Source organism: Dipteris shenzhenensis, chromosome 5 (assembly GCF_047967505.1).
Source record: "Dipteris shenzhenensis isolate YYH24624 ecotype China chromosome 5, Dip_SZ_1.0, whole genome shotgun sequence".
NCBI lineage: Eukaryota > Viridiplantae > Streptophyta > Polypodiopsida > Gleicheniales > Dipteridaceae > Dipteris > Dipteris shenzhenensis.
In genome coordinates this window covers 60,973,748-60,994,122 of record NC_141600.1, presented here as the reverse complement: position 1 = coordinate 60,994,122, position 20,375 = coordinate 60,973,748, and the positions used below count along the sequence as shown (strand labels likewise).

The 20,375-nt window shown below is 47.4% G+C and overlaps 1 protein-coding gene across 3 annotated transcripts in view; it reads left to right on the top strand.

The window, feature by feature from the left end:
* Positions 1-20,375, top strand: part of LOC147902272 (uncharacterized) — a 269,182-nt gene that overhangs the window by 33,980 nt on the left and 214,827 nt on the right. For all 3 annotated transcript variants that reach the window (XM_087374747.1, XM_087374745.1, XM_087374746.1), the window contains exon 5: positions 16,842-16,960. In XM_087374747.1, the coding sequence (XP_087230873.1) occupies positions 16,842-16,960 (119 nt within the window). The remainder of the gene's footprint in view (positions 1-16,841; positions 16,961-20,375) is intronic.

The window sequence follows — 20,375 nt, the reverse complement described above, 5'->3', positions numbered from 1 at the left end:
GGGCTTACTGTCCCTGATTGACTAAATGAAAGTTATTGGCATTACCCGCTACAGGGGTGATCGAGGGCATCTCTGACGGCTGTCCATCGAAAGAAACATGCCTAGGAGTCTTCTTATGCTTCTTATGTTTCTTTTGAGTTGACTTTTTGCTTCCAGGGGAAGCAACCATAGGGGGAGGAGCTTGCATAATCTCCGTGACAGCATGTTGCAACTGCGACAGGGCTCCCGCTACACTTTGCATTCGTAGCTGAAAAAGTGCATTGGGATCAAGCTCCTCTACCTCATCTACCTCATCCTGTGAGTCCTCCGTGGCATGCTGAGGAGAGACTGGATGAGCCCCATTGCCCTACTGGTCATCACTCCCGTTGGTACTGTGCTCCTCTTCAAAGCTCTCTGATGCTTTGTCTTCGTCCTGCCCCTCCTACTCTGAAATGGTCAATGGCCTCTCACAGTGTGACATGCTTGCTAAGATTGATGGCTATAGCACCAATTGCACTGAAGGTGTCCTTCACCCAACACTACTAGGGCTCACCTCTGTAGGAGGATGGTGACTATCCCGGCAATGGAACCATTGAAACCGACCTTCAATAAACAAAAGGGCAGTGATCTTCTTCGACTCAGTCCTAAACTTCATAAATGGCCACAATGCAAGCTTCAGTCACTTCAATCACTTAGCACAACTTAGAAACAAGCTTCAACAACAACAAAGGTGAGGCTAGAATGCCCTTGCTCAATGAAAATAGTACACAGTGCACCCACTGGCCCCAAATGCCTTGGCGCCCCTTACAGTATTTATTTAATGCTTCCGAATGGAAATGCTTTACAACAAGGGTTCAACCCTGCACTGTTCCTTTTTGCAAATCCTCTACTTGTCTTCAAGGCATCTAATCCAAGTGCACCACTAGAATTCCCACTAGCAAAGCATACTCAGGCATTCACTTCTGATCTGACACAACTTAGAGGCATTCAGGCATCGAAACCACTGGCAAACTGAGCTCAAGGAAGCCTCAAGGCTATCACATGCATCCACACTGTCCTTAGGCCTTCCACAGGATCATCCTTGCCTCTGGGTGCTGCTAGAACATGTAGGAGTCCTGAAAGGACTGCACACAACACGCATGCACTGCAAAAAGCTGCAAAGCAAGAAAGAACAAGGAAAAATAGAACCTGGAACCAACTCCCGCTGTCTGTGGCAAAGGGGCGAGCTCCTTTCTCGCACCTATCCTCTGTCCAAGCTCGCGGCAGGGTGCAGGTGTCTTCCAGCAATCAAGAGAAGAGAGAAATGAAGGTGGAGAGCGGAGGGTGAACAAGAAAGAGCTGTGAGGAAAGATGGTTCACAGATCTGTCCCGAAATGATTTTTGCCTCGGGATCTGTGCCCGAGTCCTCCTAAGAGAGGGTGCCAAAAGTAGCAGGGAAAGTTCCTCGTGCAGCCTGCATTGGTCTAGAACAGCTCCAGAAGCCACCACGCAGCCAGAAACATGTGCACAAAGGTCCAGCACAGCAAAAGACAACCTCGGGCACCCGTTGGAGGTAGCTGAACACGTCTATATGGATTCCGTACAGCCATACGTATGTCTGTACAAAAATTTTCAAAAAGTTCAGAAATGACTTCTGGCACTTCCTAGAAGTATGTACTAGCCTTGGAACAATCAAAACAGACTTAAAACGGCTGAAAACAGGCTTGAAACAGCTCAAATAGCTCAAAAACTGCACAAGAACAATTGAAAACGTCCAACACCTCCCGGAGAGTGAGGGGAGAGAGATGGAAGGTGGGGGAAGGGCATGCATACACATGCATGACAAATGGCACCTCCTCCTTGCCATTTGTCCCTTCATTAAAGTCCTAACCCCCATACCAAGGACAACGTTGGTTGTCCTTGGGCCCAACTTTTAGATCCCTCTTTTAAAGCCTTTGCCTTGCCCCTAGGACCTAGTGGTGCACCTAGACTTTGCCCTTAGGAACTTCTAGGAAGTGTGCACTTCCTCTAGCCAGTCCCTCACAGCCAAACCATTACAACACTTAACCATGGTTAACCCTGGGTTAACCGTAGGTTGAGTTACGAAGATACTTTACATCATTTTTCACATCCTCATGACACCTCCGCCGTTCTGACCTCCAAACTCTAGCCGCCCATCCTATCCTTGTCAATTTTCAGGCTTGGGGCCGCATCATCATGGAGTCCCTTAATTATCCAACGGACGATGAAGTGATGCAACTCGCAAAGCCCGAGGAACTCACGCCGCGGGTCTGCACACCCGAAAGTCTGCAAGCAGACATTAATTGGATGCAGACCTAGAGCCGAGTCTCTGCAATCCTATCTCAAGGGCACCTTGCGGCATTCCAGTCCACCACCTACAACCCCCTCGGCATAAATCCTCTGCAACAGGGTGCTACAAGCTCTACAAGACTCACTTGAGTCCTTGGTGAGCAATTTTGAAACAATTCACGTAGCATACTTGGAGGAATTCACCGAGGAAGAAGGCCGAGAAGCCATCGCCCCTCTTTAATTCTACCGCCCCCCGGTCAAAATTCCACCACCACCTCCTCTGGATCCCGCCCAACAAGCCACCCAATCACCCCTCCCTCGGACAACACTACCCGAGCATTCTTCTAACGCCTCTAACACCACCACAGCACAGCACAAGACCTCCCCGTCCATCTCCTCTACAGCTCCGGTCGGCCTTCCTGACGAGGCCTTCAACATGTTGCTCAGGGCAGTCAATTTTTTACAAGCAGCCGAAGCGACAACGCCAACAGGCACAACAGAGGCAAAGCCCATGCCCATTGTAGATGACGAAGCTCCGCCAACTCCTCCTACTTCCCCCCTGAAGATGTGCAGTGGCGCCCCGACTTGCAATCATTTCAGGAGCTGCCAGACAGTGTGCTTATGCATCATTGGAAGCACCAACTCGAGGGCTTCCGCCTCCATCTATACAAAATCCTAGAGGTGCACCCCCTCACACAATTCATCACGCAGTCCTTCGATGACTGTTCATGATCTACTTCAACGGACAAGCTTAGGGAGTTTGATCCCCAAATACCCCAAGCCAATGATTGCAGGCAATGTGCACAAGGAGTACAACACGAACTCAGGGAGTTTGATCCCCAAATCTCCCAAGGCCAAAGACTCCAGTCAATGTGCACAGATTGTAGGTTCCAGCTAGCACCCCAAGGCAAAGAGTACAGACAATGTGCACATTCGGATCTATTTAACGGAAATAGCCATGGAAGGAGTACAGCTCAAACTCAGTGAGTTTGATCCCCAAATATCCTGAGGCCAAAGCGTCCAGGCAAGGTGCACAGGTTATATGTTCCAACTACAAGCTGCTATTAAGTGTCTCGCGGAAGTTAAGCCTCGCCACTCCAAGTTTTGAGCGCATGCACAGGGTTCGAGTCGCAAATGACTTAAGACGTGAGGGCGCTCAAGGAGTTTGAGCCCCGAATCGCCTAAGCCTTGGAGGCGCGAGGCTAACACAAGCGCTATTTGGGAACCAGTTAGGAACACCTCCTAATTCTAGGTTTGTCCCAAGCGCTCTAATATGGTGAACACAAGCGCTATTTTCGCTAGTAGGGAGAGATGGAAAGAATAGGAATATGCCTTGGCACCCTACGGGTCCAAGAGCCTTTGGTTGTAAAGAGAAGGAGAGTGCTAAAAGGAAAAGGGTTGGCCCTCCCTTCAAAATGCGACTTGTATAAAAGGCCAAAAGGTTGACTTTGGTCTTCATTGTTGTTTGCACAAGTTTGAATTCAAGCTCCCTCTTCTCTTCCAAGAGAGTGTTTTGGGTGTTTCCTTGTTTCCATTGTAGTGCCCTTGTGTTAGGCACTCCATCCCCCTTCACTCTCCTCTTCCCTTCTCCTTCTCCCTCCCTTCTCCCCTCTCTTCTCCCCTCTCCCCCTTCCCTCTTTCTCTTGTGGAAACAAATTGCAACTAGTCGGAGGCCGCTTGAGTGACACTTGCGGACGGCTCGTGCCTTGCATTGCTCTCACAAGGAGTAGCTTGGAGTGGAGGCTCCATCGGCATCTCTTCAACATCCCATGACACGTGAGTCACCCTGCCGAGACCCACACGGTTGCAAACATCGTCACCAATGCACTTCCACGTGAGAAGTTTGGGGCATTTCGCAGTGCCCTAAACTTATATTAGAGCATGGTTGAAAGGAGGGACTGGATCAGCCACTTGTCACTTGCATGGCTGGCTGCATGGAGTACCTTGAGAGAGAGATTAAGGGCCGTAGTCTCTCCTGTAATCACGGGTTGCTGGTGGTGCAGTCGTCTCTGGAGTTGGTGCACTTGATTATGCCTTGGAAGTCGATCGTGATGAGCGTGGCGACAGTCTCCCATATAGTTCATGGCTTGGTGCCTCTATCAATCGGTCGTTGTAGCTAAGTGTGTGTGAGTTGTAACTCCAACAAGCTCGGTTGAGCTGAGGAGATGAATAAAGCTGTCGCCTACGAATAAACGAGACTGTTTTTCATATCTTTCACTATTATTTCATGCACTAGTTGCTCAACTCTTGGAATAGATAGTGATCTCCCTTTTTCTTACTGCATGCAATAGTTTTATACGAGCTGAGATCCATCAGTGGTATCAGAGCCAGAGAAGATGGAGAATAAATCTGAACATGCGGTGAAGCTGGTTACTTACAATGGCACTAACTTCCCGATTTGGCAGCTCACGCTTCGATTGTATTTGATGGAGAAGGGCTTTTGGTCGATAGTCTCAGGTACTGAGAAGAAACTGACCGGGAAAAAGGCACATGACTCCCCCGAATTGGTGGATCGACGGGAAGAAAGGAATGAGAAGGCTTTAGAAATTCTCGGGCGAGCACTTGGTGGAAGGTATAGCCACCATCTTGATCTCTCCAAGACGGCATGCGAGAACTGGGCTGCAATAGAGACTTTGTTTGGATTGAGGCTTCGAAACTCAAAGGTATTACTGAAGCAACAATTTTTTGGTTTGAAGATGACGGAAAATCAGACGCTTGGAGAGCATCTAAATCGAATGCGCGCTATCCTTAGGCAGCTTACTGATCTTGGTGTTCGTATGGAAGATGATGATTCTAAGGCTGTACTTCTTTCCAGTCTTATACCAGCTTATGACGATCTTGTCAAGATCCTAAGAGTTAACAATGATGCAAGTTTCTTAGAAATGATTTCGATGCTATTGGATGAAGAAAGGCGCAAGGTACTGACCACCGATCAGGAACAAGCATTCGTAAGCAAGTTATCTAAAGCAAAGAACAAGAACGGGCAGAAATGTGGATATTGTGGCAAGCTTGGACATAGAGAAGAATATTGCTTCAAAAAGCGAGATGATATTGCTCAGAAGAACAAAGGAGAAAGTGCACATGTAGCAGAGGTCGTCGCGGGACTGTGCGTTGCAAGTTCAAGCGACGGAGATGAATGGGCATTCTGAATTCCGTGTTCATATGTAGTTGACAATGTAGATTAGATTCTTGATTTGCATAATAATAATACCTAAGTTTGTCTTGTCCAAAGGCATGATCATTAGAGTTCTCTCTTGCTTTGAGAAGATGTTTACTTTCCGTTCACTTGCTATGTGGATGATTAAAAAAAACCTCTTGCTATCCTTGACTTGTTGTGTCGGGAAGCATTCTCTGATGTACATTGCCCTCCCTTTTGCTTGAGGGGGGTGTTGGTGTAAGCAAACTCTAGGTTGGTCAATATTAGAGCATGGTTGAAAGGAGGGACTGGATCAGCCACTTGTCACTTGCATGGCTGGCTGCATGGAGTACCTTGAGAGAGAGATTAAGGGCCGTAGTCTCTCCTGTAATCACGGGTTGCTGGTGGCGTAGTTGTCTCTGGAGTTGGTGCACTTGATTATGCCTTGGAAGCCGATCGTGATGAGCGTGGTGACGGTCTCCCATATAGTTCATGGCTCGGTGCCTTTGTCAATCAGTCGTTGTAGCTAAGTGTGTGTGAGTTGTAACTCCAACAAGCTCGGTTGAGCTGAGGAAATGAATAAAGCTGTCGCCTATGAATAAACGAGACTGTTTTTCATATCTTTCACTATTATTTCATGCACTAGTTGCTCAGCTCTTGGAATAGATAGCGATCTCCCTTTTTCTTACTGCATGCAATAGTTTTATACGAGCTGAGATCCATCACACTTTTCCCTCAATGAGGTTTTCCCCCCTAACCAAAGTCTAATCCCTAACTACGGTTAGAGGATAAGATAGGGTTTTGTCACTTAGACAAAACCCCTCCTTTTTTGTACTTCATTTCAGTCCACTATTGAGTGTACTTACGTTCAGCTCACACTCTCTTGCTCTCTTGCTTCCTGCTTCTGCCATTTCCATCACTCCTTTGGGCAAACAAGTGAGCCCACCGAGGAGGATGGCCATCTCTCTAGACCATTGTATGATATGACATGATTCTATTGAAGTCCGTGTGAGACCCTTTAGTATCTATGGGACTGGTGGTCTTATTTACTAATAGTGATCTCTTACATCCAGTGAAAGTAGATACAACTTGCTATGTAGTGAGTAGTTGTTGAGCTAGCCCCAATGCCTTGTTATGGTATTCATAGAAGTAGAAGTAGAATTTATTATCGTCCTTGGGGGGCCAAAAATGACCACACACAGAGAGAGAATAGAATAGAATAGAATAGAATGTTGTATTATCGTCCTCTGGGGGCCGAAAAAACGACCCATGGGACCTCATCTGATCAGAGAAGATACAAAAAAGGAAGTCTCTGTCCTCCAAAGAGGAAGGGGTGGTAAAGTAACACAGTATCACTGCTTTATAGCCTACGACATCGTGCATTGTTCTCTGTGCTTAAGAATCCTAGCAATATATGTGCCCAAGATAGGAGGATGTACAGGCGTGAGTAGGCTCACAAGATTTGAGTGCCTCTCTACGACATTCTGAAAATCTTTCCTTATGTGGGCATACTGTGGGCATGTCAATAAAACATGTGCTTCTGTCTCCACGTCCTGCAAATCACACATTTGGCAAATTCGTCGATCTCTTGAAGTATCTCCCCAGGCTCCTCTCTCCACCTCTAGCATATGAGAACGGGTATGCATACTTGAAATATTACGCCTAACATTAATAGGTATGGGCATGCTTATGTATTTTTGAACATTGTCCTTTGCTTGAGCATATGTGCTCCAATAGCTGGGACTAATATGTTGGCAATAGTATTCAAACTTAGCTCTTTTCTTAGCTGATTGCCATTTGTGATGCAATGCTTCAAGGAGCGCTTTTTGCAGTGCCTCCTCATCCATTTTGTCTGAGGGGCTATCTAAATATGAGGCAACTTCCCACCTTTGGAACCAGCCATGAATATCTAGCCACCATCCTGAGGATAGTATCTTACTCTTATTTGTTTTTTGAAGTCTTCTACTTGCTTCCCATGCCTTTCTTGGTAGTCTGTGTATGTCCATGGCCTTGACCTTCTTGATGTATTTGAGAACTCTTTCCAATGCCCTTATTTCAATTGGTTTGGTGCCAGTCTCTAGAAGCATGATTGAGTAGGGTGATGAGAGAGAGAGAGAGAGAGAGAATACCTTGTTACGGTGTTGAGAGAGAGAGAGAGAGAGAGAGAGAGAGAGATTAACGTCCGCGGAAAGCCTCACGGGGCTATGGGAAAAAGTGCAGCAGAGGGAAAGAAAAGTCATACAAGCCACAAGGGGCTGCAAAGGGCGCGCTAAATCCCTTGCTGAATACTATGCTGAAATAAAGAGCTCGATAGCCCAAGCAAAATGAAAAACACAACATGTCGTATTGTATTATATCATGTCATGTCATATCATGTACTGTCTGAAAGTAGGGAACTGGGACTAGAACTTAGAATCTGAAACTCGGCACTATGGTGTCTTGTCTGTTGGCGGAAAAAATGTCTTGGATCTATGTCTGTAAGGCCGTCTCACGCTGTGGTGGTGGAGGGAGATGTCTCCTCAATCTTTGAACCCACTGAGCTATGTTCAAACCCTCGTCTCGGGCAGTTTCCTCTAAGGAAAACTGTAATAGGTCGGACCTCAATTGAGTGTACTGTGGTCTCTCTCCGCATCACGGGTTGCCTCTACAGTCCTCTCTAGGCAATCCATTCTACACGCATATCAGCTAGCTCCTCCTCCACCCCACTGTCTCTTGGGGCTGAATTAAATGCATAGAAATCTGTGACATGCCGTTGTGTCTGGTCAACCTTTGTATCTTTTGGTCTAGTCCCCTGTTGCTACTCCCTGATCTGTCATAGCAAGTCTCCCTGTGTCGACGCATCTCAAGCAGATAAATCCCAATGCAGACCTGGTCATGGAAGTGGATTAGTCGTGACAGTGGGCCAAACCCACTCCTATCCTGATAGAGATAGTGGTATCGCCCCCGGATCACGTAGTAGGTTGGGCAGACGCAGAGAAAGTGCTCCTCTGTCTTAATCTCTCCTAGCGTATATAGCATGCAGACCCGTTGCTCTCTGGGTATACATGCTACTCTCACTGTCTCAATCCTCAGCTGATGGGATGAAACTCGTATCTGTCCAATGGCGATCCTGAGTGCGTGTGAGACTCCTCTATCCGCTAGATATTGGGGTCTGATGACGAAACCCTCCTCCGAGATTCTCAGGAGATGGTCATGGTAGAACCGGGTCTCGGTGGGGAGCTCCTGATCTCCCCCCCCCAAGCCTAAGATGTGTGGAGCTGGAGATGGTCTAACTGTATTAAAGTCTTTGGAAGATCGATGGGTCTACGAGATTGTGAGAAACCTGATACAAGCAAGCTAAAAGGGTAGAGCCACTAACCAAGCATCAACACCCATACAGAAAGCAAAAAACTACATGCTTCATAGTCATATCAGAATAATAGTCCTCTACGTCATCACTATCATCATCATCATCTGATCAACTGTCATCAAAATACAAAGTGAAATATGCTCCAATGTCACTGTGGTCTCCCCTCATCAAGGGTGGGGGAGCAAGAGCATAAAATTAGAGATAGAATGTTGTCGGCTGCCTATGGGCGCAGTCTTGCGCTATCTTCTAGTCACAACTCTACTTCTAACAAGGGCGACAATGACTTCTATTGGTCGCACTCCCACTCTGAACAAGGAGGAAATGTTAACCATCTTTCTGAGCTGTTGTGTCACTTGCTCTGGGTCTCGATCGTGTCTAGGGGAGCCTGTATGGTCCAGCTAGAAGAACTCTGTGATCATGCTTTAAGAAGAGTCTAGTAGAGTACGCTCCTCCTATCTCTGTGATCGAAGTAGGCGCTCATGTTGCATGACTGTCTCGTGAATGAACGCGACCAAGCATCTCTGATCTGGAAAAGAGAGGAACCGGGATCACAACCCGGAGCTATTTCTGAATAGACAATACAAGCGCCCTCAAACTGAAAATGAAATGCTCCTCAGACTCAACATCCTATAGGCCACATAAGGTGCATATGTGTCTCTCCCTGGGTAGAACCTCTGTTCGGCCACTCTCAACATGGAGTCTATGTGAAGAGACTCGAAACTGCCCAATAGAGATCCTCAGTCTAGATATATAGGCAATGATCTCTGTAGAAGCTGAGCTTCACTGGGAGCTCATTCGGTTTCAACTAGCCCCGAAATGTGTCTAGCTGCAAAAGATCCTCACGTATGACCTGGTTGATCAGATGATACCGGAGTGGGAAAAATGGCGCATCAATGCTGTACTAGAAGGGAGGAAGTCTATCCATGTGGAGCTCTAGTCGCTCAAACCACCTCACCTGGTCACTTGTAGTAGCTGATAGTGCCATAGAAAAGGACAGTGCTAGCCACGGTAATCTGCTGTGTCCAGAGGTGCGATCCCCATATGCTGTGACTCGGTATAGGTAGGTGATGACTTGATTTGTTGCATCAAGCTGCAATGGAGATGATCCAAACTCAGCCTGGATGATATGGTGAGGAATTGATGGCTTATTGCAAATCGTCTGTGATAGCATGAGAACCTGTAGTCCCTCCACATGAGCCCACTTAGTATCAGACAATCCGGCCCCCAGCAAGGGCTACCATACATTCCTGCTGGTCGAACAAGGGGAGTCAAAAAGTAAGCACTTGGTTCGAGGGTCCTGAAAGTGTGAGCGGAAGCACTGCCTCTCTAACCTGGCCACCGAGGCATATCCTCTACTCAAGCGAGATTGCATTGCCGATCTTATGGTGAAAATGGGTAACCCCAAGTATGTGTATGACGAGACAATCTCGACGAGTGACCCATCAAAAGTAAACCTCTCTCGATGCATAGTGACCCGAGATGTATTAAAGATCATAACCTTGGTTTTACCAAGGTTGACCTTCAGATCGTGTGACTGACAGAAAGACTTAGTGCATCTAACTGCCTTTGGAGGCCCTCTGTTGATGAGGATGATAGGAGTACCACATCATCTGCCTATGGCGAGATCTGAATCAGAGTGCCAGAAAGAGAGCAACCAGCCCCCCCTAGTGTTTGCATAAATGTCTCAAGCTCGTTGATGTAGAGGTCAAACAAGGTTGGTGATAGAGGATAACTGTACTCAAAATCTCATTTGTCCATCCAGATCCTGTCCGAACTCTACTTGAGACTCTCTCGTAAAGTGCCATGACAGCCCAGATAATCTCCCGGTCACCAGATTTTAGTGTCGGTGAGAGGTGAAGAGGACCATTGCTCTAGAAATTTCCGCTAAAAGTCCTTCGAGTTGTTACTAAACAAGCTGTTCATATGTCATGGTGAAAACCGGTCCCCTGAAAACTGCCCCCAAATAAGTGTACTCTCTAACAAGCTCAATGGGCTGTCCGTCATATGTGAAGCAAAACTCATCCGTGCTATAAATACGATCAGAGGTGTTGAAAACCATAACCTTGGTCTTGCCAAGGTTTACGGTCAACCCCCTGTCCTGGCAAAACCTGTGGAGTGCCTCAATATGTGCCTGGAGGCCGCGAGCAGTAGAGGAAATGAGAACCACATCGTCCGCATATAGGAGGATAGGAATGGAGGATCCTGAGAGAGTAGAGCCCACACCGCCTGTCATCTGTATAAACATCTCTAGCTCATCAATATATAATCCAAAGAGAGTAGGAGAGAGCGGGCAACCCTGCTTCACCCCAATCGTGCTGCATACCTCCTCTGAGAGCCCCTCACGTGTCCGAACCCGACCAGTGACCCTCTCATACAAAGCCATGATAGCCCACTGTATCTCTCCATTGAAGCCCATCTGGCGAATCCTATGAAACAATCTGAATCGCGGAACTGTGTCAAATGCCTTCCTGAAGTCCACGAAGCAACAATAAAGCCGTTGCCTTCGTGACTTCGCCTCCTCTACCAGTGCCCTGAGTGTGAGGATGTGGTCAAGTGTCGAATGATCCCTGCGAAATCCAGCCTGCCCTCTGGCTCTGAGTCCTGTCATCTCGGCATGGTCATTTATACAGCTTTCCAAAACTGATGCATAGATCTTGGCCATAACGTGGCCAATCATGATGGTCCTGTGATTCGACGGCTCCATAGGGTCCCCCGACTTGTGGATAGGTACTATGGTATTGCCTAACCAGGACTGTGGTAGGCCTGTACAAACAGACTCATTGAAGAGACGGGAAAGAACAAAATCTAAGGCATCAATCCCATGGATTACATACTCCGCTTGCAATCCATCATGATCCTTAGCTCTCCCGTTCTTCAATCGGTGGACTACTACACGGACACTCTCTGGTGTGAAGAGACTAGATGAAGCTGGCCTAGGGGAATGGGATAAATCGATGGCTGGCTGATCTGGAACATCGTATAGAGCTGAAGTGTATGCAGACCAGACACGTGGATCTGTGAGGGGGCTCTGAGACTTCGAGCGGAGGAATTCTCTCCAGAATTCCTTGGAGTCACAGCTGAAAAGCAAGCTTCTCAGCTCCTCCTCATTCCGGGCTAGAAATTGGCGTTTCTTGCGCCTAACCAACCACTTGTAGTCTCTCTTGGTTTCGGCAAGGAGGGGAGACTTCTCCTTGGTCTCAAGGTGAAGTTTCCTGCGGAGTTCCTTACACTCCTCGTCATACCAACCGTTGCAAGGAACAAGACCAACCGGTGGGGGACTAGACGAATGACATGTGGCAGGGAACGACATGTGAGCGGCAGAAACGAGTGAAGTATGTACAAGTTCCCACCGGTCCTGCGTGGATGGTAGAGCATCTAATAGATGAGGACGGAGTAGGCGGCTGAGGTTCTGGCTATATACATCATCGAACTGGTGGTCGAAATGAACCTCGTAATAGGGTTGGCGGTCATGATAACGAGGGGGGGTGGGTCATGGGAGACATTAGTCAAAGTAAAGTGGATGAGTGCATGGTCGGCAGAGGGCATGAAGGGGCTAACAGTAAGGCTATGGATGGAAGGGACTAGAGTCGGGGGACCTATGATGTAGTCGATCACGCTAGTACCACGCCCAGAAGCAGAAGAGAATGTAGGCATGGAAGATTGTGGCCACCTGGACAAGCCGTTATAAATGACCATACTGTGCGAGGTGAGGATCTCCAGTAACTGACGTCCCTGATCTGTGGGCTGTACTGTGCAGTCTGATGAAGTCCGACAGAGGCTATCATCGTGAAATGCTGGGAGTATGACCGGATCCTCCATGAAGTCATAAGTGAGGGCCTGTCTGTCTGAGGTCCTCGCGTTGAAGTCTCCTAAAAGGATGACTTCTCCGTGATGTGAAAAATCTGCAATGTCCGCTGAGAGATCCTCAAATATGGACTGGCCTGGTCCAGTGGAAGAATAGATCGACTGCGCCGGGGGGAAGTAGCAAACTGCAATAAAAAGATCTCGCTGAGGGGCTCTGCGGCAGATGCGTACCCACAAGAATCGGGCATGTGAATCCGCTCTCTCCACTGTGATGATCCGATCGAGATGCTCTCTGTACAAAATGGCCACTCCTGCAGATCCTCTCACTCCAAATGTTCGGGTGTGCTGCCTGAAGGCAGATCTCCATGTATACCCTGTCACTCGTGGCAAAGGTCTCTCTGGACTCTCGTGTGTCTCCGTGAAGAAGATGATATCTCTCCCAAAGAATGCCCCCCGTAGATTGCCTGGCTGTGCTGTAAAAGAACCATTGCAGTTCCATACAGCGATGCGTAGACTATCTGACGGGTGGTGTGTCCCATGGGCCCTGTCCCATCAAGCGGTCGTAGCAGGAGGTGGAGGTGGGGCTATATCTGCTGGTCTGTCATCTCTAAGCACTGTGGGAGCACGCCTCAAAGTGCCTGTGATGAGTCTGCCATCCCTGATCACTGCCCACTTGCCCTGAGCTCGGGCTGCATCTCTCTGAGGCATGAGCGCCTTGCGCTCCTCAACCTGTATCTGAGTCAGGTCCTCGTCCATGGAAATCTGTGGGTGGTCTCTGAGTGTCCCTCTCCTCCTGAGGGCAGCTAGACGTGCCTGGGCATCTCTGAATCTGATAATGAGGGGCTGCTCTCTAGTTCGATCCCTCCCGACTCTATATGATCCTACTATGCCATGATCCTGTACTCCCAGTGTCTGAGAGACAAAGGTCACAGCCTGTGTCATCGTGGACTCTGTCGCCGAGGGCAAGATACCACGAATGCGAATGTTGAGGGCCTTTGTGGCCCTCTGCTGTGACTCGGCCAATGTAGCTGATACAGTCGATCTCTGAGGCTGTGATGGCTGACGGCGGACGACATCCACCCACTCTGTGGCTCTCTGGACCTCTGTTTGAAGGGAGGTCAAACGCTGCTCAACCGCTGCTACTGCTGTAGTGGGAGATGTGTCTATGTGCTGAACGCGAGTCTCGATCTGCTGCACTCGCTCTGTGTGTCCATGAATCTCTCCAGCAAGAGTCCTATGAGTCGCCTGTAAGACCTGAAGATCTGTCCTAATAGACAAGATCTCCCGATCCTGCTGTGTCACTCGATCAGCAAGAGATGCAACCTGAGCTGTAAGTAGAGAAATGGTCTCGTCCTTCCTGTGAAGCATCTGAAGGGCAGCTCGGAGGTGGGTCTCAAAGTGCTGAAGCTCTGGTAGGATGTGGCGGCAAGGACAAACAGCACAAGGCATGGAAGGAGAAAGAAAGGGAGAAAGGGGGGAAACCGGTAAGGTGGGTAGTGGGGATGAAGGAGAAGGCTGGAAAGGGGGAGAGAAAGCGGGTACCGGGGATAGAGAGGAGGGGATGGGTAAAGTCTGTAGAGAGGATGAGGAGGAGGGAGCCTCTGGCAAAGTAGGTAAAATAGGCAACAAAGGGGGGGAAGAGGTGACAGAGGGCTGTGAGAGGGGGAGCAAAAAGGGTGGAGAAGGGGTAGGAGAAGAAGGAACCTGAGAGGGGAGGGGTGAAAAAAACTGCGGGTACAAAGTAGCTATGGGCGGAAGATGAGATAATGGAGCTGAAACCGGTGTACCTGCGACTGGGAGTGCGGCAAGTGCGGGCACTGCGCTGGGCGAAAGATGAGGTAGTGGAGCTGAAACCGGTGTACCTGCGACTGGGAGTGCGGCAAGTGCAGGCACTGTGCTGTCCTTTGAAGAAGATGCAAGTCCTCTTCTACTATAGTGCAGCATATCGGTCGTGGCGGCCATTGATGTTGCTACTGTTGCTGCTTCTGTAACATGCTCGACGGTGTCGGCCATGTTTAATTACGGCAAACTGGCAACATTGAAAAGCGGGAGATGGCGAGCGCTGCCAATGTGCGATGAGAGAGAGAGAGAGAGAGAGAGAGAGAGAGAGAGAGAGAGAGAGACAAAGAGAAGAGAGATTTAAAATTAAAAAAGAAAAGTTTTTATTTTTATTTTTATTTTTTTTAAAAAAAAGGGGGGGGGCCCGGGGGGGGTCGGGGCTGCAAGTGCGAGGGGGGGCGGGGGGGTGAGAGGAGGGGCGCGGGGGGGTGGGCGGGGGGGTTGACCGAGGGGGTGAGCGGGAGGGTTGAGGGAGGGGGGTGAGCGGGGGGGCTGCGGGGGCTGAGCGGAGGGGTGAAGGGGGGGGTTCCAAGGGGTGAGCGGGGGGGCAGCGGAGGGGTGAGGGGAGGGGTGCAAGGGGTGAGAGGAGGGGCTGAGCGGGTGAGGGAGAGGCTGAGCGGGTGAGGGAGGCTGAGCGAGGGGTGAGCGGGGGGGCTGAGCGGGTGAGGGAGGGGCTGAGCGGGGGAGGGACGGAGAGAGAGAGACGAAAAGAAAGAAAGGCAGCGGGGGGCTGAGCGAGGGGTGAGCGGGAGAGGCTGAGCGGGTGAGGGAGGCTGAGCGAGGGGCTGAGCGGGGGGCTGAGCGGGGGAGGGACGGAGAGAGAGAGAGAGAGAGAGAGAGAGAGAGAGAGAGAGAGAGTGAGTTTATTAAAGTCTTTGAAAGACCGATGGGTCTATGAGACCGTGAAAAACTTGGTAAAAAAACAAGCTATGAGGGTGGAGCTACTTAACGAGCATCCACACCAATGCAGGATGCAGAAATGCAAAATGATAGTACTAAGTACAACATAGTCATGTTAGTGGTCGACTACATATCAATCTCATCATCATCGTCAGCAAGACATCAGGGTGGATGAGGCAATGGAGGCATGAAATCGGCGATAGATTGTTGTCGGCTGCTCACGGGTGCGGCTTTGTGACGTCTCCTGGTCATAGCTCTGTGCCTAACAAGGGCCACAGTAACCCCATTAACCCTTGTCGCCGGGCTCCGACTCAGCTCAGAACAGTTGGGGGATGTCCCCAAGGGTAATCTGTGCGTCAACCCTCTGTCTAAGCTATCAAGTCATTGGCTCTGGGTCACAATCATGTCGAGGCCTCGTATCGTGGGGGTCCGTGTGATTTGGCAAGGAGAACTCCGTGATAGAGCTAGCCAAGGAAGAAGTCTGCTCCTGTCTCCATGATCGAAGTAGCCTTTCGCAATTCCTGACTGCCTCATGAATAAAGGCCGCCAAGCATCTCTGGTCTGGATAGGAGAGGAATCGGGACAAAACCCCAGAGCTATCTCTGAAGAGATAGTAGAAACGCCCTCTGATCTCATAGTAATCGGGACACCTAAAGATGAAGTGCTCCTCCATCTCAACCTCGTGTGTGTCACATAATGTGCATATGCGCCTTGCCCTGGGTAGGTCCTCTGCTCTGCCGCTCTCGATACGAAGTCTATGTGAGGAGACTCGAAACGAACCAATAAAGATCCTTTGTGAGTGGGTTAAGTGGATCTGCGTGTATCCTGGTGGGTCAATGAAACCCTCCTCTGTGATATGCAAGCAGTGATCTCTGTAGAAGTTGAGCTTCACTGGAAGCTCGCTCGGTCCCAACCAGGTCCAAAATGTGTGTAGCTGCTGTAGGAGATCCTCACGGATTACTTGGTTGACCTCGTGTGACAGGAGGGGAGAAACAGAGCGTCCATATTGTATTGGAAGGGAGGGAGTCTATCCATGTGGAGCCCCAGTTGCTCAAACCATCTCTCTGTGAAAGAGAGAGGGAGAGTCATGTGATGGAATTTCCTGTTTGGGCTGTCATTTCTATTTCAAGGCTTTTCCCAAATGTTTAGCTCCATTATGTCCAAATCCTTTTCGAAACATACTTTGGGCTCCACCAAGTGCCCTTGCATTCCAAAGGATATCCCTTTATTCTTTATTTTGCTTATTATCATTCTCTTGCTCTCTCTTGTTGAAGTTTCCTCTATTGGATGTTCTCTACACTGCTGTAATCTTACCAAAGAAGATGCATTTAATGAATTCCTGGCAATTTTCTGATTACTGACTGACTAGTCGTTTGTCGATGTATGGTTCTATTTAGTTTTGCGTCTTGGCCCATTCACCTTTCTTTACAGCTAGGCAGCTTGCATACTTCTGAACATGAGAGAATTTGCTTTGTGTGCATGTGGGCGTGTGAAAAAAGAAGATACTACTGGTTTGGTTGACTGGAAACTGAACTGTTTTTGCAGTTTCTGGCTTTTATGTGCCCTGGACATCGTGTTAAGGGTCTGCACCCGCCCACAGGTTCAGATCCTTCTGTCTGTCCCAGGCCAATTTTTGGTACATATGATGATCATGATTATGGCTGGTATTGACAGAACTTATGTTTTTCTATTCTATATGTTGTCCAACTTTCAAAAGAGAATCGATGTGCAGTTGGTTAATATTTGTGAAACTCAAGTCAATATAAAATTATGAATGGAAAACACATTAAGGCATTTGTGTTATATGTTTGCGAAATTTCAGCAGTATCTTTTTTCTGCCCTTTTGTCAAAGGGCCATAGGATTGTGCAGGGTCCCTTTTCAATGCAACAGATTCGATAGCTTTAATTAAGAACAGTTAAAAGTAAGTTTTCCACACCATGGGGCTTACCAAGAGCACAATAGAAAATAGACAGAATGGACACATACATAATACACATAAGAGGGTTGCAGATGGGCCAGCCTTCCCTAGTTGTTGGGAAAAGTATGAATAAATACAGAATCTAAAGCAGTTGTATCATTTTTTAAATGGTGCTGATGGGGGGGGAAGGGATGGCTAGTGAAAGAATATGGGACGAGATAGAGAAAAAGTCAGTGCTGAGAGGGGACGGATAGCAACACGCACGCATGTCTCTCTCTCACACACACACACACACACACACACACACACACACACACACACACATTTTTTTTTTTGGGTGAAATCTTTGATTGATTATATTATATGAGTAGCAACCTCAAAATAAGGTGCTACAATTACATCAACTGAAAATTTCAGTATGTGCCAAAAAGACCTCATGATCTATGTAGCGGGTCTGCAAGCAATCAAAGAAAGATTGCTGTAGAGAACTCCTAAAAAAGCCAAACAAAGAGAAAGTAGGATCACCAAAGACTTTACAATTCCTATATGTCCATAAAGTCCATAGTGCCGAGTAGCAAACCCAAACAAAGAAAAGACGAAGCTCTGATCTGGATGGATGAAACCCAAATAGCCAGAAGAACTTCCCAAATGGAACAGATGGGAATCTCGCTCGTAGGCGCTGTCGAAGCAGATCAAAAAACTCATGAGAGCACGGACAATGCCAAAACAAGTGAGGCACAGTCTCCGAAGAAGCAGAACATCTGTGGCAAAGTGGCAGCAACTTTGGGCCTATAAAGTACTGCTTCGGCAACAAGTTTTCTTTAGCGAGTTCTTTTGGGAGTGTTTCCATCTAGACAGCTATTAGCTCATCGACACATTGCTCCTGCACTTTGTCTCTCACACACACACTTTTTTTTTTGTGAAACTAAGAACATTATATTATGAAACATCCATTTTACAACAGGGCAGCGCCAAAAAGAGCCGATGCCCTATCCATCAGAAACAGTAAAAGAAAAGCTCAATACAAGAGACATCCAAATCCTCCTCATGCAGGGCATCATATAAGGACTGGCGCAATGAGGCCCAGAAGAACTCATAAGGGTGCTGAAGAGATGAATTAAAAAATGCATGATTTCGTTGAAGCCATAGGATCCATAATGCCTAGTATCTGATCCAATGGAAGAAAATAGAATATTGGGACAAAGAAGCTAATAAGGTGCCAAACATCCAGAAAGACCTGGAGAACCTGTGTGTTGGAAATCTGAGAGATAAGAAATAGGATATCTTGTCCATAAGGTCTCTGGAATATGAACAAAACCACAATAAGTGCTGAATACTCTCATGAACATGATGACATCTTGGACAAAGAGAAGAAGCAATCCTTCTTTGAGCCAATTTCACTCCCACTGGAAAAATTCCAACAATGCATCTCCAGAAAAAGAGTCTCGGCTTTAATGGCATTTTCAACTTCCATATCAATTTCAATTTTGCTTTCCACCAAGATAAAGACTTATTCAGATGCCAAAGAGAATTTGCATGATGAGCAATCCATGGAGGAGGTAATATCAATCTATAAGCCTGTATGGAAGTCAATAAATGCAAAGGTTGAGAGAATAAGCCTGGACTTAAAGACTGAAGATGCCAATCTTGAAGCCTGTCTCTTACTTCCAATGGTGGAATCGGAACAAGAGGGAGTAAGAGATCAGCAATAACTTTCCATATAGGCCTATGATGCATCCCAAGATTGTATTGTTGACAAGCTGCTGGACAGCAAGAGGAGAGCAAAAAACAGCACTTCAGTGAAGGCTTTCCAATCGAAGAGATGAAGCTATAGAAGCAGGATGGGGAGACCATTTGATACGAGAGAGCACCTGCTTCCAATCCTGAATCAAGGCAGTAGAAAATGGATAACCAGGTATTTTACCTTGAAACTTGCCAAGTACTACTTCCCATGTATCAACAAGCCAATGCCCATAAGCATTTGTGCGCATCTGGCCACACAAAAACGCCAACATAATAGACCATGGCTGCTCTTGCTGAAAAAAACCCTTTAGCATAGTGACCTTTCTTGCCAACACATGAAATTTGATGTTTATAATATTCAAACCTCCATGCATCCTTGGAGAACAAAGCAGGTCCATTTTGAGCAACCTCAAAGCTTTTGTATGAAGCCTTGTTTTCCAAAAAATCTCCATAGCTTGAGACATAAAAGAAGAGAGATCTCGAGATGACCAGTGTAGTAAAGGCAGGTAAAACTGGACATAAGCTAAAACAATGGATTGGACAAGCCGCACATGCAAAGGCCAAGTGGAGATCTTCCTATATTCTAATTTGTCCTGAATTTTGTTGAATACCCAAGACATTTGTTGCTTATTGGTGATTTTCCAGCCAATTGGGTAACCCAAATGTCTTACTATGTTCTCAGGATGAATAATCTGACCTGGCTGAAGAAAAGCATGCCAGTCACAATGCTTGAGAGGCAAGAGTTTTGTTTTCTGAAAATTAATATTTAGACCAGCTGCCAATCCAAAATCAGAAAGGGTATATCCATCAATAAGCGAAGCTCCAGAGGACAATTTTTTGGCATGAAGAAAGAATCATCTGCATAAGCCTGTGCAATGAAAGGCCGTGATCCAGGAATCTGAAGCCCCACAAGCTCTCCAGTATCTACCAGATGATCCATATAAAGAAGCAAAGGATGAGAAGCAATAGCATAGAGCAAAGCACTGAGAGGGCATCCCTGTCGAACTAACCGTCCCAAAGTCCAGGACTCAGACAAATGATTCCCTATAAAGCATTGAGCAGTGGAATCTAAGTAAAGCCAATAAATGACATTAACTAGCTTTGGGCCAAAACCAAGTCTAGACATGATTTGAGAGACATAATCCCACTGTACAGTATCAAATGCCTTTGCCACATCCACCTGCATGACCAAAACATCTTGTGCTGAATATTTATCATATTCCATTGCAATGAGAGTATTGGAGATATTATCATGTATATGCCTTCTTGGAACAAAACCATATTGTCTAGGATGAAGACCATCATGAAGAATATCCTTTATCCGATGAACCAACATTTTGGCAATAAGTTTATATATAACAGGCATCAAAGTGATGGGCTTCCAGTCAGCCATAGTCTCACATAATAGTTTTTGGGG